This window comes from Oryx dammah, unplaced genomic scaffold, assembly GCF_014754425.2.
Source record: "Oryx dammah isolate SB20612 unplaced genomic scaffold, SCBI_Odam_1.1 HiC_scaffold_21, whole genome shotgun sequence".
In the NCBI taxonomy this organism is placed as follows: Eukaryota; Metazoa; Chordata; class Mammalia; order Artiodactyla; family Bovidae; genus Oryx; species Oryx dammah.
In genome coordinates, this window is record NW_024070205.1 from 36,966,602 (window position 1) to 36,993,245 (window position 26,644).

At 44.2% G+C, this 26,644-nt stretch overlaps 1 protein-coding gene and 1 pseudogene across 1 annotated transcript; both read left to right on the forward strand.

Moving 5' to 3' along the window:
* Positions 1–204: 204 nt before the first annotated feature.
* On the forward strand, positions 205–1,731 carry LOC120880193 (annotated as a pseudogene).
* A 5,538-nt stretch (positions 1,732–7,269) lies between these two features.
* Positions 7,270–24,446, forward strand: RBP7 (retinol binding protein 7). The gene is made up of 3 exons (XM_040262832.1): positions 7,270–7,394; positions 23,730–23,899; positions 24,345–24,446. The coding sequence occupies exons 1-3, from the start codon at positions 7,322–7,324 to the stop codon at positions 24,444–24,446; spliced, it is 345 nt and encodes a 114-aa protein (XP_040118766.1). The 5' UTR covers positions 7,270–7,321.
* Positions 24,447–26,644: the final 2,198 nt, after the last annotated feature.

Sequence of the window (26,644 nt, forward strand, 5' to 3'; positions counted from 1 at the left end):
ATCACTAAAAACAAAGCTAGTGGAGGTGATAGAATTCAAGTTGCAAATCCTAAAAGATGATGCTGTGAGATTGCCCGCAATGGCGGCAGTGTCTAGTTTGGGGCCGGGATGCGGAGCTCTTGACTGAGCGGGTAGGCCAAGCGGAGGCTCAGGGACATCGGCCGCGGCGCAGAAGAAAACCAGCCTGGACGCTGAGGACGCTTCATGTACGGCGCGAGCGGAGGCCGCACCAAAACCGAGAGGAAAAGCGGCGCGAAGGAGGAGACCGGGCCCGGCGGTGCCGGCGGTGGGGGGAACCGAGTGGAGCTGCTCGTCTTCGGCTATGCCTGCAAGCTGTTCCGAGACGATGAGAGGGCCCTGGCCCAGGAACAGGGACAACACCTCATCCCCTGGATGGGGGACCACAAGATCCTCATCGACAGGTCGGTTTCTCCCCCAACCCGCCGGTCCTCCCCTTCCCTCGCCCGCTTGATTTCGTCTGATGTTGACTTGATGGCCGGGACTGAAAGGGGTTTTCTGGAGTCATCGGGGATCTGGGGGACACCCCTCCCCTGTCCTCACATCCCCCTGGTTTTGGGGGGGAGGGGATGGTGAAATCTGCCCTAAGGCACTGGCTGGAGCTGCGTGCCGCGTCTGACGCCGGAGGGATCGTCTCTGCTCCCGCAGCCCCTCACGACCCCTCACTCTTGTCGCTGGGTTGCAGTTGCCACTCCGGACAGTGGAAGCTGCCCGGGCCCTGGGCCTCTCCTGACCGGCGCTCTGGGGCCCTCGGCGCTCCCACAGCTCCGTGTGGTGGGAGGGCAGCCCGAAACGCCGAAAGCTGATGTCGCGATTAGAGACCTCTTGGACCCCAAGAGTTGGCTTTGAACCTCTCTTATCCCCAAGGCTCTCTGTGGAGCGCCCGTATTTTGCCGTCATGACATTTGATTCCACCCCCCCGCCATTCCTCTCCCTTCCTGTGTTAATCCGATGAGTTTCACAGATTGAGGCTGAAGTTGCCAATCACTGAAGGCCAGTTGACTTTTTGCAGACACTGGCCTTGCTCTTAGAGGTACTGTTCTTAGGGCCGGTTTCACTGTCTCTTAAAACTGAAGGGTGGAGCTGAGACAGAGGTGTGTTCTTTTCAAATCAAACATGCTTTTAGGTAGTCACTCTGGAGGGTGTTTGGCCACTTTGGACAGAGGGGTCATGGGACTGGAATTTCTGAAGATGTTTGATTTGAAAAGGATGACCTTACATGATGTAGGTTTTTGCTCCCCTCCCCTCCCATGTTTTCAGTCCCTCTTTCTCCTTGGGATTTTTGTTTGTGGGTTTGGTTTTTGCCAATTTGGCAACTCTGCTTCTGGGGCCCAGACTCAAAAGTAACCGTGACCAACCATTAAACTGTGGAATAGTGTCTCCGAGTGAAGGAAGCCCATTGTTTGAGACAATTAAAACTGGATTCTACAAAGCCCTGGAACCTGACTATAGGAATGACCTCTGAGCTGGCCAGAATGGACACATTAGTGACCAAACGCCTTTTCCATCCCCGACGTTTCCACTTGGAGTTAGATCTAGACAAGAAGAACTCATGGAGGGAGGGTCGCCAGCTCAGGTCTGGACCTGAGGGCCCCAGCGCTCTGCTCAAGCATGCTGTACCTTTAAACCATGGTTTCTATTGAATGATGCTGTCTGAGTTGTCAGGCGGCTTCCTTTTGAAAAGTGTTACTTGTGGTATTGTTAAAATTTGATAAGCGAAAAAAAAAAATGATGCTGTGAAAGTGATGCACTCAATGTGCCAGCAATTTTGGAAAATTCAGCAGTGGCCACAGGACTTAAAAAAGTCAGTTTTCATTCGAATCCCAAAGAAAGGCAATGCCAAACAATGTTCATACTATCGCACAATTGCACTTATCTCACATGCTAGCAAAGTAATGCTCAAAACCCCTGCAAGCCAGGCTTCAACAGTACATGAACCAAGAACTTCCAGATGTTCAAGCTGGATTTAGAGAAGGCAGAGGAACCAGAGATCAAATTGCCAAGATCCGCTGGATCATAGAAAAGGCAAAAGAGTTCCAGAAAAACATCTACTTCTGCTTAATTGACTACACCAAAGCCTTGACTTGTGTGAATCACAACAGACTAGAAAATTCTGAAAGAGATGGGAATACCAAACCACCTCACCTGCCTCCTGAGAAATCTGTATGCAGGTCAAGAAGCAACAGTAAGAACTGGACATGGAACAACAGACTGGTTCCAAATTGGGAAAGGAGTACATCAAGGCTGTATATTGTCACCCTGCTTATTTAACTTCTATGCAGAGTACATCATGCAAAATGCTGGGCTGGATGAAGCACAAGCTGGAATCAAGATTGCCAGGAGAAATATCAATCACCTCAGATATGCAGATGAAACCACCCTTATGGCAGAAAGTGAGGAGGAAATAAAGAGCCTCTTGATGAAAGAGGAGAGTGAAAAAGTTGGCTTAAAGCTCAACATTCAGAAAACTAAGATCATGGCATCTGGTCACATCACTTCATGGCAAATAGATGGGGAAACAATGGAAACAGTGACAGACTTTATTTTTATTTTCTTGGAGTCCAAAATCACTGCAGATGGTGACTGCAGCCATGAAATTAAAAGACGCTTGCTCCTTGGAAGGAAAGCTATGACCAACCTAGACAGCATATTAAAAAGCAGAGACATTACTTTGCCAACAAAATTCCATGTAGTCAAAGCTATGGTTTTTCCAGTAGTCATGTATGAATATGAGAATTGGACTATAAAGAAAGCTGAATGCCAAAGAATTGATGCTTTTGAGCATGTTTTCTAAATAAAACAAAGACCATTATTTGTGACACTCTTTCTGCTACTGCTGCTGCTGCTCAGTCGCTTCGGTCGTGTCCAGCTCTGTGCGACCCCATGGACTGCAGCCCACCAGGCTCCGCTGTCCCTGGGATTCTCCATGCAGGAATGCTGGAATGGGTTGCCATTTCCTTCTCCAATGCATGAAAGCGAGGGGTGGGGGTGAAGTCGCTCGGTCGTGTCCGACTCTTGGTGACCCCATGGACTGCAGCCTACTAGGCTCCTCCGTCCATGGGATTTTCCAGGCAGGAGTGCTGGAGTGGGTTGCCATTGCCTTCTCCGCTCTTTCTGCTAGAGCACTAATTAATGTAGCATTTGCCTAACAGTAAAGAAACACTTTACTTAAAAAAAAAACCACTGTGTATATATATTACAATATATATACAAAATATAATATATTTTATATATATATATTATATATATGCTTAGATGCTCAGTTGTGTCTGACTCTTTGCAACATGAACTGTAGCCCTCCAGGCTCCTCCATCCATGGGATTTTTCAGGCAAGAATACTGGAGGGGTAGCCATTTCTTCCTCCAGGGGATCTTCGCCACTCAGGGATTGAACCCGCGTCTCTTACATCTCTTGTATTGGCAGGTGGATTCTTTACCATGAGCGCCACCTGGAAAGCCCAGTGTGTGTGTATGTGTGTATGTGTGTGTGTGTGTGTAATAAAATTATAATTATTTACTATTTGAATTTTATTAGTAAAACTAGTACTGTAAATAGCCTCTTCTTGGTTTGACAAGCAGTAGAGAAGGATCCCCTGACTTTCCTTCCACACAAATGTAAAAATGTATAAATAAACATTTATCTGTGCTTTTTCTTTTAAACCTTAAAAAAAAAAGAATTGATGCTTTTGAACTGTGGTGTTGGAGAACACTCTTAAGAGTCTCTTGGACAGCAAGGAAATCAAACCAGTCAGTCCTAAAGGAAATCAGTCCTGAATATTCATTGGAAGGACTGATGCTGAAGCTGAGGCTCCAGTATTTTGGCCACCTGATGCAAAGAACTGACTTATTGGAAAAGACCCTGATGCTGGGAAAGACTGAAGGCGGGAGGAGAAGGGGACGACAGAGGATGAGATGTTTGGATGACATCACTGACTCAGTCGACATAAGTATGAGTAAGCTCCAGGAGTTGGTGATGGACAGGGAAGCCTGGCATGCTGCAGTCCATGGGGTCACAAAGAGTCGGACATGACTGAGTGACTGAACTGAATGTCACTATGTGAAAGTGTTAGTCACTCAGTCATATCTGACTCTTTGTGACCCCATGGACTGTAGCCCGCCAGGCTCCTCTATCCATGGAGTTCTCCAGGCAAGAATACTAGAGTGAGTAGCCATTCCTTTCTCCAGGGGATCTTCCTGACCCAAGGATCGAACCTGGGTCTCCTGCATTGCAGGCAGATTCTTTACTGTCTGAGCCACCAGGGAAGCATAATGCCGCTATGGTTTCCTCAATAAAAATAGCATCTTTCCTCTGGAAAGTTCATAGCCATTCATTCAACAAACATTCAATAATCACTTGCCAGGCATGCTAGGCACTGGGGATACTGTAGAGGTGAATAAGATGAACACAGTCTCTACTCTTGACATTTTAATGAAAAAGGTAGTCAGTAAACAAAGCAAAAAAAAAGATAATTATGGACTATGGTAATTACAAAGGATATAAGCAGAGTTGTGATGCAGAGTAATTGTATACCGGAAGGTTGCTCTGAAAAGGTGACTCAGATTTTTGAAGAGATTCAAATATTTACACACTAAAGCATTTGAATCTTGGGAGTAATGAAATCTGAATTATATTTCTCAAAAGCTTTCTTGGCTGCAGAATGGAAAATAGTTTGGTTGGATAAGAGTAGAAGCAACAAGCCCAGGGAGGAGGCAAGACATGATGGTGGCTTGGAAGAACCAACAGGATTTGCTGGTGGACTGGATATGGGTGAGTAGAAAAGGGAAAAATCCAGTGTTTACTGGGCTTTGGGTTTAACAGGTGACTAGTGGTACAATTTATAGAGATGAGGAAAGCCGAGGAATAATTTTATTTTATGCTTTCTGCTTTGGATATATTACATTTGAGTGTCTTCGGAGAAGGCAATGGCGACCCACTCCAGTACTCTTCCCTGGAAAATCCCAGGAGTGGAGGAGCCTGGTAGGCTACAGCCCATGGAGTTGCTAAGAGTCAGACTGAGCGACTTCACTTTCACTCTTCACTTTCATGCATTGGAGAAGGACATGGCAACCCACTCCAGTGTTCTTGCCTGGAGAATCCCAGGGACGGAGGAGCCTGGTGGGCTGTCGTCTATGGGGTCGCACAGAGTCAGACACGACTGAAGCGACTTAGCAGCAGCAGCAGCAGGACATCCAAGAGGCAGCTTAAGTGGTGAGAGGTGACACATGAGCTTGGTAGTCGAGCTATCTGAGATTGAAACCAGATTCTTCCACCAACTGTATGACCTTGGGTAAGTCACTTAACCTCTCTTTGTCTCAGGTTTTGTCTTTTTCAAATGGAGATAAATAAAGTAACTATTGGAGAGGTAGGATTTTGTGATAAATGATAATACACATAGTAATCACTCAATAGATGTTGGCTATTAATGTACTTGAGTCTGGCACTTATGTGAGAGATCAGAAATGGACAGATAAGCTGTTTACCTAAAACTAACACAACATTGTAAATCAACTCTACAGCAATAAAAATTTAAAAAAGAAAGAAAGAAATGCCCTGTGTCCACAGAACAAAGCCACGGATTCCATTATCTTCCTCCAGTTTTGTTCCTTCTCCAAACTCCGTTTTCCTAGGTGGTGGGACTGCATGAGGGCTGGGGGAGGGTCCCCGAGTGAGCCAGCACTCAGAATGTGAGGGAGGCCACGGAAACTCTGCCCAACTGCATCTTACCTCACAGGGCTGGTGTTCAGAGGCTCTTCAAGTCAGCAGATGAAACTCTTGCCACAGTTGAGAAACTGACAAAAAGCTTCCGTACTGTGTACATGGTTCTCTTTCTCTCTCTCTTTTACCTTTAAAAAGAAAAACCCAGAAAAACGTATCAGATTTGTGTAAATGAGGGTATGCCAACAGGGTGGCCAGTTTTGCTTCAGATTTTATGAAGGATAATTTATGACCCTATACACACACACACATCTCCCAAACCAGCAACAGGACTTTGTTTATACTGCAAATAAATATTATTTTTTCTTTAAAGAAAAAAAAAAGAGAAATGAACAGGTAATCTTGGAGCCAGCCTATAGAGATGGTATTTGGGGCTAACGTTATAGGTTAGCCCATATCCCCAACACCCTCCTCTTTTGCCTTTCTCTACTGTCAAGATTGAAGACTAGATACTAGATTTCCCAGGTTCCCTTGCAATCAGAAGTAGCCTATGACATGGTTTTGGCCAATGAGTGTAAACAGGACTCTGGTGAAGGGACAATGGCAGGTGGTTCTCTGCCTCTTCTTTCCCACCTTGAATGTGGATGTTCCAGCAGCCAACTCATCACAGTGAGGTAACCAACAGGGATGAAAGGCCAGGAGAATACAGAGATGCCACTTTTTTAATATGTAATATTTTAAATTAATAAGTTTTTTTGGCTGTGCTGGGTCTTCATTGCTGTGCTCAGGCTTTTCTCCAGTTGCAGAACGGGGGACTACTCTCTAGTTGCAGGCTGTGGGCTTCTCCTTGCGGTGGCTTCTCTTGTTGCAGAGCATGGTCTTTAGGGTTGGGGCCCGGTAATTGTGGCACACTTGCTTAATGGCTCATGACATATGGGATCTTCCCAGACCAGGGAGGGAACCCATGTCCCCTTTTATGGCAGGTGGATTTTTAACCACTGGACCACCAAGGAAGTCCAGAGTTGCCACTTATCCCAGGACAGTTTGATAGGTAAAGAAGATAACCGCCTATTTATTGAGACCACTAGCATTGGATTTATTAGTATATTATTTGCAGCTGACCCAGCACTCCATGCCATGTATTTGAAGGAGATCTCTTGGTTATTAATGTGTGTGCGTGGGCTCAGTCGTGTCCAACTTTGCAACCCCACGGACTGGAGACCGCCAAGCTCCTCTGTCCGTGGCTTTCCCAGGCGAGGATATTGGAGTGGGTTGCCATTTCTTTCTCCAGGGGATCTTCCCAACCCAGGGATCTAACTGGGTGTCTCCTGTGTCTCCTGCATTGCTGGCGGAGTCTTTACCACTGAGCCAGCTGGGAAAGGCATATTAACATGTAGGCAGAGAAAAAAGTGTAGCTCTGATCCCGGTGTGGGGTACGTCCACTTTGGAGTTAAAGCAGAGGACAGAGACCCAGGAGCACGTGGACAAGGAGGCTGGAAGTGGACCGGATTTCCAGGAGGCCTGTGCCCAGAGCTCCCCGCAAGGCCCCTCCCCGCTCTGTCCCCTCGCGGTCCCGCCGGTCCTGCCTCCCCTGACATTGGCCTCCCAGTCCCCGCTGCCCCTGGTCAGTGCCGTCCTCAGCCCAGCCATGCCTTCCGACCTCAGCGGCACCTGGAACCTGCTCAACAGCGACAACGTCGAGGGCTACATGCGGGCCCTAGGTAGGCCGGAGGGGCCGTGCGGGGACCTCCAGCTCGGCCACGCGTCCAGTTCCGGGCGGAGGCGGGGGGCTGGCCTGCTGGTCCGTCTCCCTGCGTCCCCTCACCTGCACCCGTGTGTCCCCCGAGTCTTACTACGGGTTCACCGGGTCCCCCACTTCCCCACCCTCGTCTATCCTCCGTCCCCCTGAACGTCCGTCTGACTGTCGTCGGTCTCCCACCTCCGTCCGTCTGCCAGTCCTTCAGTCCAGCTGCCTGTCCCCCCATCCTTCGGTCTCCCGCATCCCCCTGTTCTCCACGTGTCTGGCCGTCTCCTGGTCCTTCCTCTCCTACTCCGCCAGTCTGACTGCCCTCCCCTCTGTCCGCCGGTGCCCGGTCCACGCGGCCAAGGCTCCTGTCCCATCGCGGACTCCCAAGCAGGTGGGGGCGACCGTGGCGTAGGCCACCTCGCAGGGAGAGTTGGGGACACGATGGGGTTCCCCATGGGTGTCGGGTGAGGCGCAGCGAATCGAAACCCCTCCCCGGAGATCCTCGCCCCGCAGCTGGTTTAACGCGGGTCTCTGGGCAACCGGCTGAGAGAATCCCCGAGTCCAGGGGAGGTCCTGGCCAGCAGCATCAGCGCCCCCTGGAGATGCTCCGGGACGCAGATTCCGGGGCCCCAGAGTAGAGTCCCGAGCCTGGCCTCCGGCCCCGCCCTCGGCCCGCCCCCCGCCCCGAGACCTCCGGCGGCTCTAGTGCGGGTTAGAAAGAGTTCTGGAGACACGTTTGAAATCTTTAGTTTTCTGGTTTCCTCTTCTCATCCAGGGGCGAGGGTTAATAAACCCAGACCCTTTAGAGGCCACTACCACCTCACCCCCACCCCGGGGCCCAATTCCAGCCAGGAGGACTGTGGGTCGGTTCTTGGAGGGTTTGCTTCCAGTTTCCCCTGCGGGGCAGGGAGAAAGAAGTACGGGAGGGGCCTCAGGGGGTGTAGGGGGGCGACGGGGTCCGCAGAGTTTCTTTCCTGCCCTGACGGTAGAATGCTTCCCTTTGGTACTGATGCTCAGTTCCTCCTGCGGGTAATTTGTCAGCGTTGGTGGTTCTGAGCACCTGCTCACGCCTAGCGCTTCTGACTAAATAACAGCAATCAGTCAGTCAGTTCAGTCGGTCAGTCGTGTCCGACTCTTTGCGACCCCATGAATCGCAGCACGCCAGGCCTCCCTGTCCATCACCATCTCCCGGAGTTCACTCAGACTCACATCCATCGAGTCCGTGATGCCATCCAGCCATCTCATCCTCTGTCTTCCCCTTCTCCTCCCGCCCCCAATCCCTCCCAGCACCAGTCTTTTCCAATGAGTCAACTCTTCGCATGAGGTGGCCAGAGTACTGGAGTTTCAGCTTCAGCATCATTCCTTCCAAAGAAATCCCAGGGCTGATCTCCTTCAGAATGGACTAGTTGGATCTCCTTGCAGTCCAAGAGACTCTCAAGAGTCTTCAACACCACAGTTCAAAGCATCAATTCTTCGGTGCTCAGCCTTCTTCACAGTCCAACTCGCACATCCATACATGACCACTGGAAAAACCATAGCCTTGACTAGACGGACCTTAGTCTGTAAAGTAATGTCTCTGCTTTTGAATATACGATCTAGGTTGGTCATAACTTTTCTTCCAAGGAGTAAGCGTCTTTTAATTTCATGGCTGCAGTCACCATCTGCAGTGATTTTGGAGCCCAGAAAAATAAAGTCTGACACTGTTTCTACTATTTCCCCATCTATTTCCCATGAAGTGATGGGAGCAGATGCCATGATCTTCGTTTTCTGAATGTTGAGCTTTAAGCCATCAGAGGCACCTTTTTGTGTTGCTGTTGTTAAATAGGAGTTCATTTTAAGCTGGCAGCATACCTCAAGCCAGAAGTAGCCATGTTTCTAATGTTCAACAGACACAAGTGGAAGTTGGCTACCCTACCAGCCAGCAGAACTTGCGAAGGCTATCGGAATAGTGAAAGGAGATAGGGCATCTTCTTTAAACTTTATTTTTTTATTTGGCTGCGCTGGGTCTTAGTTGCAAGATGTGAGATCTTTAGTTGCAGCATTCAAACTCTTAGTTGGGGCAGGTGGGATGTGTTCCCTGACCAGGGATGGATCCCAGACCCCCTGCATTGGGAGCATGGAGTCTTAGACACTGGCTCACCAGGGAAGTCCCTGATCAGGGGCACTTTTGATAGGGCTGGAGCTTCCAGAAGTCTGGGGACTGGGGGCTGCTTTGGCTCTTCTTTCGCATTATCTGACCTGGGCTTGGGTTTCTCCATCTGCAAATTGAGAGCAGGGGGTCCATTTTGTTTTCTTTTAACCACGCCTAAAAAAAATAATAATAACATAAAATCAGGTATTTTAGCCGTTTGGGAATGTACAATTCTGGGCTTCCCAGGTGGCTCAGTGGTAAAGAATCAGCCTGCCAACACAGGAGATGCAGGTTTGATCCCTGGGTTGGAAACATCCCCTGGAGAAGGAAATGGCCACCCACTCCAGTGTTATTGCCTGGAGAACCCCATGGACAGAAGAGCCTGGCAGGCTACAGTCCGTGGGGTTGCAAAGAGTCAGACATGACTGAGTGACTGAACAGCAATTCTAAGGTTCCAGTGTGTCTGTAAGATCTCCCAACCTATGGTAGGATTTTACCCTCCCTTTCTCACACTAAGCAGGGAGGCCTGGAGCTTCTCAAACTAAATCAGATTCACACTGACAGAAACCTTACAGGTAAGGAAAAATATGTTAGTTCTCTACTTTTCTTGGTTTCATTGGTTGGGACCCTGTAAATTATACTAAGAGAGTAACAAGACAACAAACAGAAACTTGTTAACACATGCATGGTGAATACACTCAGGAGCAGTCAGTGATGAGTATCTCAGAGTGGTTAGAAGCTGAGCTTAGGGAACTTCCCTGGTGGGCCAGTGGTTGAGATTCGACTTCCAATGGGTTTGACCCCTGGTTGGGGAACTAAGATCCCACATGCCACCAGGTTTGGCCAAAAATTTTTTAAAAAGAAGAAGAAAGAAAAGAAAAGAAGAAAAAAAGGAAGTTATATGGCACCTGAGCAAAGAGTAATAATTCTGTAGAGAAGTGACAAGACAAAGAAAAGGGCTTTGAGATTCCAGGGGTGACAAATTGTGGGAAGATAAATACATGCAAGAACTAATGGTAAATAGGAACGAGTTAGTAAAGTTTGTTATGTAAATTCTCCTGGTGCCATCTCTAGTCTGATAGGAGTTCAGAGTTGTGTCCCTAATTTCTGTCCAACCTGGTACAGGGAGAGCAGGGGACACGTTAACAAAATTATGTCCTGCTCTGGGGGAGGGCAGGGCTTTTCTGCTTTCCCATGGCCTTCATTTCAAAATAGTCAGTATGAAAAAGCGGCATATCTTGGAGTGGCATATTCTGCTACCCTTAATCCGAATCGCATTTCCTCTCTGTTTCTAATTCATAAGGAGGAATTAATGATTATTTTTCCTAAAGGTAGTAAGCCCTGACAATTTACTTATCACCTCACCCTCAAATTATTGGGGACATATGATCATAAGCGCTTTATTTTTCTGCTTGTTTGTGGTTTTTTGGTGGGGAGGTTGTTTTTGGTAACAACCCATGGCATGTGGGATCTTAGTTCCCCATGCAAGGATCAAACCTGTGCCCCTACATTAGGAGTTTATGGGTTGTTAATCACTGGACTGCCAGGGAAGTCCTCATAAGTGCTTTCTTCCCTAGTTTCTCTGGCTAGCATCTGACGTTTTTGTGGAAGATAAAGTGTTAGAGATCAGGGCATGGCCTTGAATTTTGCCTTGCAGTCTTTCTTTTTAGTCATTCCCATGCCTTTTAGGGAAAATTTCTTAGAGAAGAAAACAGGGAATGGAGTCAGGGTGACTGTTTCAAGTGTGTGGAAACATCTTTTGTTAAGCCTGTTGAGTATTGCAAAGCAGCCTTCTGACTGTTGTAATCAGTGTTTTTCAAATGTGTATTCGTGAAATCCTTCACCTGTCCCCCGTACTGTCTTACTTTTCTGTACGTTATGCTGTGACTCCTTGTTTGAGACTTCTTTTTTCATGATTTCTGTAGAAGTTTATCCATTATATACCATTGTATGAGATCCTAGAGGCTAACAGAGGCTCTATTTATTTATATTGCATGCATTCATGCTAAGTCAGTTCAGTTGTGTTCAACTCTTTGTAACCCCATGGACTGTAGCCCGCCAGGCTCCTCTGTCCATGGGATTCTCCAGGCAAGAATATTGGAGGGTTGCCATTTCCTATTCCAGGGGATCTTCTCGATCAGGGATTGAACCATCAAACCTATGTCTCCTGCCCTGGAAGGCAGATTCTTTACCACTGTACCACCTGGGAAGCCCTTATTTACATTAGTATATTCATTTATCATCCAACCCATTTCACAAAGGATTAAACCAAATAGTATTGAATCAATATCCTGCCTCACAGCTCCTATCTTTAAAAGTTTTAATTTTGTTTATTTATTTTGGCTGTACTGCATGGCCTGTGAGAGACTAGCTCCCCAACCACGGATTGAACCTGTGCTCCTTGCAATGGCAGCATGGAGTCTTAACCACTGGACCACCAGGGAAGTCCCACAACTCCTTTTTTAATGTTTGGTTCTGGTTCCAGAAAGATATTGGATCCAGACAACATATTAACTCTTACTTGCACTCTGTTTCCCAAAAGAAATATAAGTGTGTTAGGGATTTCTGGAATAGAGAGGCTAGTTAGTATAGCAGAGCACCAAACTAGAAACCCAGAAATAGCCATTGATTGTTGGTAATAGAATCAAAGCTATACAGCCTCTGAATTCTGTTAGATTCCCAATTTGTTAGAGGTGGTTGGATGATATTTGATATTCTAAGAGTGTCTAAAATACAACCCAAGAGATCTTGCAGTGTCATCTGAAAATCGAATTCACCTCTTTGTGGGCATGCATCCAAGAGAAACAACCAAGCCAAATATCAGGAGAAGAAAGGATTTATAATTACTTAAAGCAAATAAGGACAACAGTGGAGATCTTTCTCAAAGCAGTGTCTCCTTGAACAGCAAAACTGGGGAATTTTTAAGCTATTCTAGTAGGGACTTGAGCAGAGGAGATTCCAGAGAGAATTGGGGCAGAGTCCAAGCTTTCACTTCAGTTCAGTTCAGCCGCTCAGTGGTGTCCCACTCTTTGCAACCCCATGGACTGCAACATGGCAGGGTTCCCTGTCCATCACCAACTCCCAGAGCTTGCTCAAACTCATGTTCATCGAGTCAGTGATGCCATCCAACTATCTCATCCTCTGTCATCCCCTTCTCCTCCTGCCTTCGATCTTTCCCAGCATCAGGGTCTTTTCCAGTGAGTCAGTTTTTCCCATCAGGTAGCCAAAGTATTGGAGCTTCAGCTTCAGCATCAGTCATTCCAATGAATATTTAGGACTGATTTTCTTTAGGATGGACTGGTTGGATCTCCTTTCAGTCCAAGGGACTCTCAAGAGTCTTCTCCAACACCACAGTTCAAAACCATAAATTCTTTGGCACTCAGATTTCTTTACAGTCCAACTCTTACATCTATATATGACTACTGGAAAACCATAGCTTTGACTAGACAGACCTTAGTTGGCAAAGTAGCTTTTTAATATGCTGCCTAGGTTGGTCTTAGCTTTTCTTCCAAGGAACAAGTGTCTTTTAATTTCATGGCTGCAGTCACCATCTGCAGTGATTTTGTAGCCCAAGAAAATAAAGTCTGTCACTGTGTCCATTGTTTCCCCATCTATTTGCCATGAAGTGATGGGACTGGATGCCATGATCTTAGTTTTTTGACTGTTGAGTTTTAAGCCAGCTTTTCCATTCTTCTCTTTCACTTTCATCAAGAGGCTCTTTAGTTCCTCTTCGCTTTCTGCCATTAGGGTGGTGTCATGTACATATCTGAAGTTATTGATATTTCTCCTGGCAGTCTTGATTCCAGTTTGTACTTCATCCAGCCTGACATTTTGAATGATGTACTTTGTATATAAGTTAAATAAGCAGGGTGACAATATACAGCCTTTACAAATTCCTTTCCCAATTTGGAACCAGTTTGTTGTTCCATGTCTGATGCTTGACGAAGAATCCATGTTGGTTCTTGACCTGCATACAGATATCTCAGGAGGCAGGTAAGGTGGTCTGGTATTCCCATCTCTTTCAGAATTTTCCACATTTTTTTGTGATCCGCACAGTCAAAAGCTTTAATGTAGTCAATGAAGCAAAAGTAGATGTTTTTCTGGAACTCTCTTACTTTATTGATGATCCAATAGATGTTGGCAATTTGATCTCTGGTTCCTCTGCCTTTTCTAAATCCAGCTTGAACATCTGGAAGTTCTCAGTTCACGTATTATTAAAGCCTGGCTTGGAGAATTTTGAGCATTACTTTGCTAGCATATAAGATGAGTGCAGTTGTGCAGTAGTTTGAACATTCTTTGGCATTGCCTTTCCTTGGGATTTAAGTGAAAACTGACCTTTTTCAGTCCTGTGGCCACTGCTGAATTTTCCAAATTTGCTGGCATATTGAGTGCATCCATTTCATAGCATCATCTTTTAGGATTTGAAATAGCTCTGCTGGAACTTCATCACCTCCACTAGCTTTGTTTGTAGTGATGCTTCCTAAGGCCCACTTGACTTCACACTACAGGATATCTGGCTCTAGGTGAGGGATCACACCAGCGTGGTTATCTGGGTTGCTAAGATCTTTTGATGGTCAACACCGAAATCAGATTGATTATATTCTTTGCAGCCAAAGATGGAGAAGCTCTATACAGTCAACAAAAACAAGACCAGGAGCTGACTGTGGCTCAGATCATGAACTCCTTATTATCAAATGCAGACTTAAATTAAAGAAAGTAGGGGAAAACCACTAGACCATTCAGGTATGACCTAAATCAAATCCCTTATGATTATACAGTGGAAGTGAGAAATAGATTTAACGGCCTAGATCTGATAGATAGAGTGCCTGATGAACTATGGAATGAGGTTCGTGACATTTTACAGGAGACAGGGATCAAGATCATCCCCATGGAAAAGAAACGCAAAAAAGCAAAATAGCTGTCTGGGGAGGCCTTACAAATAGCTGTGAAAAGAAGAGAAGCGAAAAGCAAAGGAGAAAAGGAAAGATATAAGCATCTGAATGCAGAGTTCTAAAGAATAGCAAGAAGAGATATGAAAGCCTTCTTCAGCAATCAATGCAAAGAAATAGAGGAAAACAACAGAATGGGAAAAGACTAGAGATCTCTTCAAGAAAATTAGAGATACCAAGGGAACATTTCATGCAAAGATGGGCTAGATAAAGGACAGAAATGGTATGGACCTGACAGAAGCAGAAGATATTAAGAAGAGGTGGCAGGAATACACAGAAGAACTGTACAAAAAAGATCTTCACAACCCAGATAATCACAATGGTGTGATCACTCACCTAGAGCCAGACATCCTGGAATGTGAAGTCAAGTGGGCCTTAGAAAGCATCACTACGAACAAAGCTAGTGGAGGTGATGGAATTCCAGTGGAGCTATTTCAAATCCTGAAAGATGATGCTGTGAAAGTGCTGCACTCAATATGCCAGCAAATTTGGAAAACTCAGCAGTGGCCACAGGACTGGAAAAGGTCAGTTTTCATTCCAATCCCAAAGAAAGGCAATGCCAAAGAATGCTCAAACTACCACACAATTGCACTCATCTCATGCGCTAGTAAAGTAATGCTCAAAATTCTCCAAGCCAGGCTTTAGCAATACGTGAACCGTGAACTTCCTGATGTTCAAGCTGGTTTTAGAAAAGGCAGAGGAACCAGAGATCAAATTGCCAACATCCGCTGGATCATGGAAAAAGCAAGAGAGTTCCAGAAAAACATCTATTTCTGCTTTATTGACTATGCCAAAGCTTTTGACTGTGTGGATCACAATAAACTGTGGAAAATTCTTCAAGAGACAGGAATACCAGACCACCTGACCTGCCTCTTGAGAAATCTGTATGTAGGTCAGGAAGCAATAGTTAGAATTGGACATGGAACAACAGACTGGTTCCAAATAGGAAAAGGAGTATGTCAAGGCTGTATATTGTCACCCTGCTTATTTAACTTATATACAGAGTACATCGTGAGAAACGCTGGACTGGAAGAAACACAAGCTGGAATCAAGATTGCCGGGAGAAATATCAATAACCTCAGATATGCAGATGACACCACCCTTATGGAAGAAAGTGAAGAGGAACTAAAAAGCCTCTTGATGAAAGTGAAAGAGGAGAGTGAAAATGTTGGCTTAAAGCTCAACATTCAGAAAACAAAGATCATGGAATCCGTCCCATCACTTCATGGGAAATAGATGGGGAAACAGTGGAAACAGTGTCAGACTTTATTTTCTTGGGCTCCAAAATCACTGCAGATGGTGACTGCAGCCATGAAATTAAAAGACGCTTACTCCTTGGAAGAAAAGTTGTGACCAACCTAGATCGTATATTCAAAAGCAGAGACATTCATTACTTTGCAGACTAAGGTCTGTCTAGTCAAGGCTATGGTTTTTCCAGGGGTCATGTATGGATGTGAGGGTTGGACTGTGAAGAAGGCTGAGCACCGAAGAATTGATGCTTTTGAACTGTGGTGTTGGAGAAGACTCTTGAGAGTCCCTTGGACTGCAAGGAGATCCAACCAGTCCATTCTGAAGGAGATCAGCCCTGGGATTTCTTTGGAAGGAATGATGCTAAAGCTGAAACTCCAGTACTTTGGCCACCTCATGCGAAGAGTTGACTCATTCGAAAAGAGTCTGATGCTGGGAGGGATTGGGGGCGGGAGGAGAAGGGGACGACAGAGGATGAGATGGCTTGATGGCATCACTGACTCGATGGACGTGAATCTGAGTGAACTCCGGGAGTTGGTGATGGACAGGGAGGCCTGGCGTGCTGCGATTCATGGGGTCGCAAAGAGTCGGACACGACTGAGCGACTGAACTGAACTGAACTGTGTATTCTTGCCACCTCTTCTTAATATCTTCTGCTTCTGTTAGGCCCATATCATTTCTGTCCTTTAATGTGCCCATCTTTGCATAAAATGTTTCCTTGATATCTCTAATTTTCTTGAAGAGATCTCTAGTCTTTCTCATTCTATTTCTTCCTCTATTTCTTTTCATTGTTCACTTAGGAAGGCTTTCCTATCTCTCCTTGCTATTATTTGGAACTCTGCATTCAGATGGATATATCTTTCCTTTTCTCCTTTGCCTTTCGCTTCTCTTCTCTTCTCAGCTATTTGTAAGGCCTCCTCAGACAACCACTTTGCCTTTTTGCATTTCTTTTTCTTGGTGATGGTCTTGATCACTGCCTCCTGTACAATGTCACAAACCTGCATCCATAGTTCTTCAGGCACTCTGTCTATCAAATCTAATCTTTTGAAACTATTTGTCACTTCCATTGTATAATTATAAGGGATTCAGTTTAGGTCATACCTGAATGGTCTAGTGGTTTTCCCTTCTTTCTTCAATTTCAGTCTGAATTTGGCAATAAGGTGTTCATGATCTGAGCCACAGTCAGCTCCTGGTCTTGTTTTTGCTGACTATATAGAGCTTCTCCATCTTTAGCTGCAAAGAATATAATCAATCTGATTTCAGTATTGACTATCTGGTGATGTCCATGTGTAGAGTCAACTATTGTGATGTTGGAAGAGGCTGTTGGCTATGACCAGTGTATTCTCTTGACAAAACTCTATTAGACTTTGCCCTGCTTCATTTTGTACTCTAAGGTCAAACTTGCCTATTCCATGTATCTCTTGACTTCCTACTTTTGCATTCCAGTCCCCTACGATGAAAAGGTGTTAGTTCTAGAAGATCTTGTAGGTCTTCATAGAACTGTTCAACTTCAGCTTCTTTGGCATTAGTGGTTGGGGCATAGACTCGGATTACTGTGATATTGAATGGTTTTGCCTTGGAAATGAACAGAGATCATCCTGTCATTTTTGAGATTGCACCCAAGTACTGCATTTCAGACTCTTTTATTGAATATAAGGGCTACTCCATTTCTTAAGGGATTTTTGCCCACAGAAGTAGATATGATGGCCATCTGAATTAAATTCACCCGTTCCAGTCCATTTTAGTTCACTGATTTCTAAAATGTCAATGTTCACTCTTGCCATCTCCTGTTTGACCACTTCCAATTGACCTTGATTCATGGACCTACCATTTCAGGTTCCTATGCAATATTGTTCTTTATAGCATCGGACTTTACTTCCATCACCAGTGACATCCACAACTGGGCATTGTTTTCCCTTTGGCTCCGTCTCTCCATTCTGTTTGGAGTTATTTCTCCACTCTTCTCCAGTAGCATATGGAGTACTTACCGCCCTGGGGAGTTCCTCTTTCAGTGTCGTATCTTTTTGCCTTTTCATACTGTTCATGGGGTTCTCCAGGCAAGAACACTGAAGTGGTTTGCCATGCCCTTCTCCAGTGGACCACGTTTTGTCAGAACGCTTCATTATGACCCATCCATCTTGGGTGGCCCTACACAGCATGGCTCATAGTTTCATTGAATCAGAAGTGACTTAGTATGCACACATATACACAGTGTGGTGGGGAGGGAGGTAGAGGGGAAGGCCAAAAGGCAAAGAATTTTTATGTTTAAATTTCCCCTGTCTTGTCATAAACTATGAATTTTATTTTATGATGGTGAGACCAAATAAATTGAAACATCAGAGTCTGGAGCAGAGAAAGCTTTATTGGAGAGCCAAGCAAGGAGAATGGGTTGCTCATACTCAAAACCCCTGAACTTACTGATGATTTCCAGTCGCTCAGTCATGTCTGACTCTTTACAACCCCATGGACTGTAGCCCACCAGGCTCCTGTATCCACGGGATTCTCCAGGCAAGAATACTGGAGTGAGTTGCCAGGCCCTCCTCCAGGGAATCTTCCCAACCAGGGACTGAACCTAGGTCTCCCACACTGCAGGTGAATTCTTTACTGTCTGAGCCACCAGGGAAGCTGAATGAAGTCTACTTTCTACAAAAAAAGAAAGAAAAGACACAGAAGAGATTTGCAATGAGGTGGGCCCCACAGAGTTTGTTTCAATGTGTCCCAGCCAGCATCTCTTCTGAGGAGGGAAATAACTCCTTTTTGAGTAGAGCTGATCCTGCAGATCCAACAATATTGCTCTTTGCTAGCTTCTGCCAAATCGAAGGGAAAAGAAAGGCAACTTGTCCTTTGGACACTGAAGAAAGTTTGCTTGGGTTCTATAGTCTGGAGAAGTTGGCTGCAGATTTGGGAGATCTTGGTGGGACCCACAATAGCCAAGGATGACCCAGGGTATGACACTCTAGGCAGGAAGGAAGCTAATGCCTACAGAGCTTGACCATCTTGTCCAGGACTTCCCTTTAATCTCATCATGAACATGAGAACATAAGGATTTTACCAACTTGTTGAAAGTTACTGCATAAACTGGGATTTAAAGCCCAATTTCTGTTGGCTCCAAGACCCACATTGCCTCAAAATTAGAAGTAGCTTTGGGGGACTTCCCTGGTGGTGCAGTGGCTAAGAATGAGCTCCCAAGGCAGGGGGCCCAGGTTTAATCCCTAATCAGGGAACTAGATCTCACATGCTGCATGTTTCACATCCCACAGCTAAAGATCTTGCTGTAAGACAAATTAATAAAATCTGACACAATATTCACATGTATTGGGATAAAAATTTGACAATATTAAATGGCTGTTTTTTATTTTTTTACATGAGATTTAAACTCTGTGTATGAATGCACTTTTAAAACATAATTTTGGTCACATCACATTACACACTGTTCATTTTGTCACTCACAAACTATAAAATTTTTTAAATGAAATGTTTCAGTTACATATGTATAAAAGATCCTATATGCTTCAAGCAAAGATCCCACATGCCACAACTAAGACCCAGCACAGCCAAATAATATAAATAAATAAAAATAAAAAAATTTTCAAAAAGAAGTGGCTGTGAAATGAAGGGTTAATGTGAACAGATGAAGTTTAAAAAAGTATATGTTTGTGTTGGCCTCTTTGAGATCCTGCCCTAAAATGTATCTGCTCACATGCTTATAATGGTATGTGTGCCATGTAGATTGTTACCTGGCTTCCATCCCTGGGTTGGGAAGATTCCCTGGAGAAGGGAAAGGCTACCCACGCCAGTATTCTGTCCTGGAGAATTCCATAGACTACATAGTTCACAGGGCCGCAGAGTTGGACACGACTGAGCGACTTCCACTTCACTTCCTTCTGCTGGAATGTCATACTTCCTACTTAAAAAATAAATGGTGTGGAAAAGTATGGTTTGACCTGGACAAAAGCCTTGTGAGCAATTTCGTCACTGAGGTCCTGTGTAGACCTGGCAGAAAATGACCAGAACCTAAGCTAGTTTGAATTTTGATCTTTAAAAAGCCAGCCGGCAACCACCAATCTGTTAAGTGACAGTCTTATAATGTGGTAGTACCAATTATAAATTTACTAGCAACAATCGTCTCACTGATTGTAAAAGCATAATTGATATATAGTAATCATCTAAAGTTTGGTTTCTTATTTGTTTTTGTTATATATAAAGAAAAGGCTTTAAGGAAAGTCAGTGATAACTATTTTAAATTTGGCTTGATCATATTAATAATCAGATAAATATTTTAAGGGTTTAGCCTCCATGTTTAAAGATTGCTGAAAATAAGTAAAAACTGGATCATTTGCATTTCATGCTAAAAGCTAGAGTTCTAGGTTAAAAGTTTTTTTCATCTTATTGAAAAAAGTTGATCTACAATATTCTGTTAATTTCCACTGTATAACAGTGACTCAGTTAAATATATGTATATATTCTTTTTTATATTCTTTTCCATTATGGTTTATCACAAGATATTGAATATAGTTCCCTATACTATACAGTAGGACTTTGCTGTTTATCCATCCTATATATAACAGCTTCTTCTACTAATTTCAAACGGGAAATATTTTCCTTCTCCACTCCCTGACTCTCCACAACCACAAGTGTATTCTCTATGTCTGTTAGTCTGTTTCTGTTTCATAGATAAGCTCATTTGTATCATATTTTAGATTCCACATATATTAGTAACTGATATCATACAGTATTTGTCTCTTTCTGACTTATTTCATTTAGTATGATCATCTGTAGGTCCATCCAATATGTTGCAAATGATGTTGTTGTTCAGTTGCTAAGTTGTGTCTGACTCTGTGACCCCATGGACTGCAGCATGCCAGGCTTTCCTACCTTCACTGTCTCCCGAGGTCTGCTCAAACTCATGTCCATTGAGTCAATAATGCCATCCAACCATCTCATCCTCTGTCGCCCCCTTCTCCTTCTGCCCTCAGTCTTTCCAAGCATCAGGATCTTTTCCGATAAGTCAGCTCTTCCCATCAGGTGGCCAAAGTATTGGAACATCAGCTTCAGCATCAGTCCTTCCAATTAATATTCAGGGTTGATTTCCTTTAGGATTGACTGATTTGGTCTCCTTGCAATCCAAGGGACTCTCAAGAGTCTTCTCCAGCACCACAGTTCAAAAACATCAATTCTTCAGCACTCAACGTTCTTTATGGTCCAGCTGTCATATCTATGGGCTTCCCTGGTAGCTCAGCTGGTAAAGACTCCACCTGCAATGCGGTTCGATCCCTGGGTCAGGACGATCACCTGGAGAAGGGATAGACTACACACTGCAGTATTCTTGGCCTTCCCTGATGGCTCAGACGGTAAAGAATCAGCCTGCAATGCAGGAGACCTGGGTTCGATACCTGGATTGGAAAGATCCCCTGGAGAAGGGCATGGCAATCCACTCCAGTATTCTTCCCTGAAGAATACTCATGGTCAGAGGAGCCTGGTGAGCTACAGTCTATGGGGCCACAAAGAGTCAGACACAAAGGGTAATTAAGCATAGCACATTCATACATGACTACTGGAAAAAGCATAGCTTTGACTATATGGACCTTTGTCAGCAAAGTGAGGTCTCTGCTTTTCAAGATGCTGTCTAGGTTTGTCTTTCAAGGAACAAGCATTTTTAATTTCATGACTGCAGTCACTATCCTCAGTGATTTTGGAGCCCAAGAAAATAAAATCTGCCGCTGTTTCCATTTTTTCCCCATCTATTTACCATGAAGTGATGGGACCGGATGCCATGGTCTTAGTTTTTTGAATGTTGAGTTTCAAGCCAGCTTTTTTACTCTGCTCTTTCACCTTCATCAAGATGTTCTTTTAGTTCCTCCTCACTTTCTGCCATTAGGTTAATATCATCTGCATATCTGAGGTTGTTGATATTTTCCTGGCAATCTTGATTCCAGCTTGTGATTCATCCACCCTGGCAGTTCACATGATGTACTCTACATATAAGTTAAATAAGCAGGGTGACAATATACCAAAAATGACATTATTTCATTCTAAGAAAGCCTTTCTTTTTTTTTTTTCCAGGCAGCTAGCTTTTTAAAAATTATTTATATATTTATTGCTGCACTGGGTCTTTGTTATCGTACATGGACTTTCTCTAGTTGCAGAGAGCGTGGGGGGGTTACTCTCTAGCAGCAGAGTGCCGGCTTCTCATTGCAGTGGCTTCTCTGTTGGGGAACATGGGCTCTAAGGCACACAAACTTCAGTAACTGCTGAACATGGGCTAGTAGTAGTGGCACAGGGGCTTAGTTGTCCTGTGGCATGTGGGATCTTCCTGGACCAGGAATCAGACTGGTGTCCCTGCATTACAAAGCAGATTCATGACTGCTGGACCACCAGGGAAGCCAAAAAAAAAAAAAAAACCAGCTTTCTTAAGACAAGGACATTCACACCATCATCGAGCTTAGAAATGCATAGAACTCGAAGCTCCCTGGTGGTCCACTGGTTAAGACTCAGCACTTTCACTGCTGAGGGCCTGGGGTTCAATCCTAATTTGGGGGAACAAATAACCTGCAAGCTGTGTGGTGCAGCCAAAAAATACATTAAAAAAATAAAAAGAAAAAAAGAAATGGGTAGCAGCTAATGTGATGCTCATGGAGCCCTATGAAGGCCTTGGCCACATTTTCTAGGCTGGAAATGGAGATGTGAGGCACCCAGCCCTGAAAAGCACAGCTAGCTCTGAGGGCCAGTCATGTCAGAAAAAAAAGAATCTGTTAGGCAAACAAGTTAAAACAGGGACAATTCTGGGACCAAGCTATCTGCAACAAAGTACATAAATCTCTGAAATGATTCCTGAAACTTCATTCTACATGAACAGGACATTCCCTAAATAGGAGAACCATGTCCCATGACTCATAGGAATGTTCAGGATGACAAGCCAGCAGTTGTGGCTGCCTGCCAATGAGATCATGTCACCTGCTCTAAATATTCCAGTGGCTCCCATCCAACTCCATCATGCTCTGAATTAAAGCCCGATGGTCCCTTATGCTACCCTGAATCTCATCTCTAGGTCCTCCCCTCCTTCTCATTCTCCTTCATTCTTCTTCAGCCACCCCAGTCTCCTGAAGGTTCCTGAGACCATCTGACATGCACTTCCTGAGAGTTCTAGTGAGCTCTGTTGTACACTTGCTGTTGCTGGTCAGTTGCTAAGTAGTGTCCGACCCTGTGACCCCTCTGTAGCACACCAGACTCCAAGGGGGTCTCCAGGCAAGAATAGTGGAGTGGGTTGCCATTTCCTTCTCCAGTCCTATACTTCTTTCCCCCCAAGATCTGCACAGCTCACCACTCACTTTGTCACCTCCCTCAGCTCTGGCTAAAATTGCACTTTGCTTCCTGGTGGCTCAGCTGATAAAGAATCCGCCTGCAATGTGGGAGACCTGGGTTCAATCCTGGGGTTGGGAAGATCCCCTGGAGAAGGGAACCCACTGCAGTATTCTGGCCTGGAGAATTCCATGGACTGTATAGTCCATGCAGTCACCAAGAGTCAGACATGACTCAATGACTTTCACTTTCACTTTTTCTCTATTTAAAATAGCAACCTTGGGACTTCCCTGCTGGTCTAGTGGCTAAGACTGCGCTGTTAATGCAGGGAGCCCTGGTTTAAGCCCTGGTCAGGGACTAGAGTCCACATGCTGCAACTAAGAGTTGCATGCCACAGTTAAACATTCCACGTGCCACAACGAAGACTGAAGATCCCACCCGTTGCTAACTAAGACTCAAGGCAGCCAAATAAATAAATATTAAAGCAAATAAACCAAATAAGCAGCCTTTATCTCTAGTTCATAATGAGTTCAAAGCCATTGAATGGGAACTGTCTATACCAAAACTCTGAGAAACACTAGCCATCAGACGCAATGATTTTGAGGACAGCTGCCAAATCCTTAGCTTTTGCGTCTCAAGTAAATGTTTAAATATCTTTTCTTTCTAAAAAATTATTTTTAAGATATTGACTTTGCCACTCATAAGACAGCCAAGATGCTGAAGCCACAGAAAGTGATTGAGCAGAATGGGGATTCTTTTACCATCAGCACCTTCAGGAACTATGTTGTGAAATTTAAAATCAGAGAAGAATTTGATGGGGATAACAAAGGCGTGGATAACAGAAAATGCAAAGTAAAAATCATTTATTTAGTTTTGGCTGTGCTGGGTCTTTGCTGCCATGTGGGCTGTTTTCTCTAGTTGTGGCGATCGTGGCTACTCTCTAGTTGTGGTGCAAAGCCTTCTCATTGCAGTGGCTTCTCTTGTTGCAGAGCACAGGTTCTAAGGCAATTGGGCTCAGTAGTTGTGGCTCTCAGTCTCTAGAGCACAGGCTCAACAGTTGTGGTGCATGGGCTTAGTTGCTCCGAGGCATGTGGGATCTTCCCTGATCAGAGATCGAACCTGTGTCTCCTGCATTGACAGGTGGATTCTTTACCACTGAGCCACCAGGGAAGTCCGCAGGGCAAAAATTAAAGTCGTGACTTAGACTTTTAGTTTTGCAAGGTCCTTGACACCTTCTCTAGTCATATCTGAGGATGCTGCCGGAGCAAATCAGTATTTTCTCCCATCCCTCATGCAGAGCTTGGTCACTTGGGACAATGACAAGTTCACCTGCGTGCAGAAGGGGGAAAAGAAGAACAGAGGCTGGACCTATTGGATTGAAGAGGACCAACTCCAATAGGTACTGGCCCTATTTTGTTCCTGTATTTTTTAAATTGACATAGGTGACTTACAATGTGTGAATTTCTGCTGTACAATAATGTGGCTCAGTTATACATACATTCATGCGTGCATGTGTGCCAAGTTGCTTTAGTCGTGTCTGACTCTGTGTGACCCTAGAAACTGTAGCTCACCAGGCTCCTCTGTCCATGGGATTCTCCAGGCAAGAACACTGGAATGGCTTGCCATGCCCTCCTCCAGACATACATACATACATACATACATATAAATATATATGTGTGTGTGTGTGTGTGTATGCACACATTCTTTTTATGTTTTTTTCCATTGTGGTTTATCCCAGGACATTGACCGTAGTTCCCTGTACTATACAGTAGGACGTTGCTGTCCATACATTCTATACATAATAGTTTGCATCTATTAACACCAAACTACCAGTCCATTCCTCCCGCATCCCCACCCGCACCCTGTTGGCAATCACAAGTCTGTTTCCTATGTCTGCGAGTCGTTTGCTCTTCGTTGAGAAGTTCATTTGTGGCTTATTTTAGACTCCATATATAAATGACATCATATGGCACCTGTCTTTCTCTTTCTGACTTACTTCATTCAGTGGGATAATCTCTAGTTGCATCCGTGTTGCTGCAAATGGCATTATTTTGTTCTTTATTATGGCTGAGTAGTATTCCATTGTATACATGTACTCCATCTCCTTTATCTGTACATCTCTCAATGGACATATAGATTGTTTCCACGTCTTGGCTATTGTGAATAGTGCTGCTATGAACATAGGGGTGCATGTATCTCTTTGAATTATAGTATTGTCTGGATATATTCCCAACAGTGGTATTGCTGGATCCTATGGTAATTCTATTTTTAGTTTTCTAAGGAACCTCCATACTGTTTTCCATAGTGGCTGCACCAATTTACATTCCCACCAACAGTGTAGTAGGGTTCCTTTTTCTCCACACCCTGTCCAGCGTTTGTTATTTGTAGACCTTATTGACTTTTGTGAGGTGGTACTTCATATAGTTTCGATTTGCATTTCTCTAATAATTAGCGATGTTGAGCATGTTTTCATGTTGCCTATTGGCCATCTGCATGTCTTCATTGAAGAAATGTCTATTTAGGTGTTCTGCCCATTTTCAGGTTGGGTTGTTTGTTTTGTTGTTGTTAAATGTTCTTATTTTTAAAATGAGGTTAGGAAACCGTGACCAGCATCCTACCATCCCAACGCAACTGTTTTCAATTTGATGTCTTGCCTTCCAGTCTGAGAGAGTATTCTGCCTTTTCATTTAATAGAAAAACATATTCTAACTTTCTAACAATTGTCCTGTTGTATTCATTTTGTGTTAGTTGAATCCATATAATGAGGTAGCCAACCACTGTGTACTATTCCATCAGATTCATGAACTTTCATTTTAGTAAAATGTTTTCTTAATTACAATGTCCAGAAATATTGTTTCAGAGTGTTTTCTGCTGTCTCTTAAATTCACATAAATAGAGCTTTTTGCATCCATGGACTTATTTCCTTAGGAAAAATTTACAGAGGGGATCAGTGCTGTCCCAGACATCATTGCTTCTTGCTACTTTGTTGCCTTATTCACTTTCAAAAGGGATATATCAATTTCTTAAGCCACCAGCACTTCAAGACCATACAAGTTATAGGTCAACCTAATCAATAATTTCTAAATATAATCTATAAAGTATAAAATTGTGCATAAAGGCTTAATTATGGCTTTTAAAATGAGAATTCCTTCTTGCCATATATGTGTATTACAATGGCTTACATTTTCAAATGATGACTTTGTGTGCAATTACTTAGTTAAATCCTTTGAGTGCGTTTTCTGACTTAGTCTTCAAGCCAATCCTGTGAAAGAGACAGTATTTTTTTCCCATTTACCAATGATGAGATTGAGGTTTAGAAATTCCCCAAGGTGCAGAGTGAAGATTCAAATCTAGGTCTGACAAGAATGTGTGCTTTCAACTCTATGCCTTTTTGGTCCCAATGTACATATGAAGTCTAGGTCAGATCCATGAAGACAAAATTAGAGCACTTAAAGTGGGATATGGGTGGTCTTTGAGGTGGTGGTCTTTCATTATGAAGGCATTGAAGATACTTCGATTCTTAGATGGACAAACCTCATACTTTTCTGGCAATAAAAACAAAGTTAAGAAACTTGCCATCACAAAAATGTAGTACAG

What these genes read in the sequence shown, in the direction of transcription:
- RBP7 (XM_040262832.1), top strand. Translation starts at nt 7,322, where the DNA reads ATGCCTTCCGACCTCAGCGGCACCTGGAACCTGCTCAACAGCGACAAC. An exon ending in GGGCTACATGCGGGCCCTAG is followed by an intron (nt 7,395 to 23,729) that starts GTAGGCCGGAGG and finishes ATTATTTTTAAG; the next exon opens with ATATTGACTTTGCCACTCAT. An exon ending in TGGATAACAGAAAATGCAAA is followed by an intron (nt 23,900 to 24,344) that starts GTAAAAATCATT and finishes TCCCTCATGCAG; the next exon opens with AGCTTGGTCACTTGGGACAA.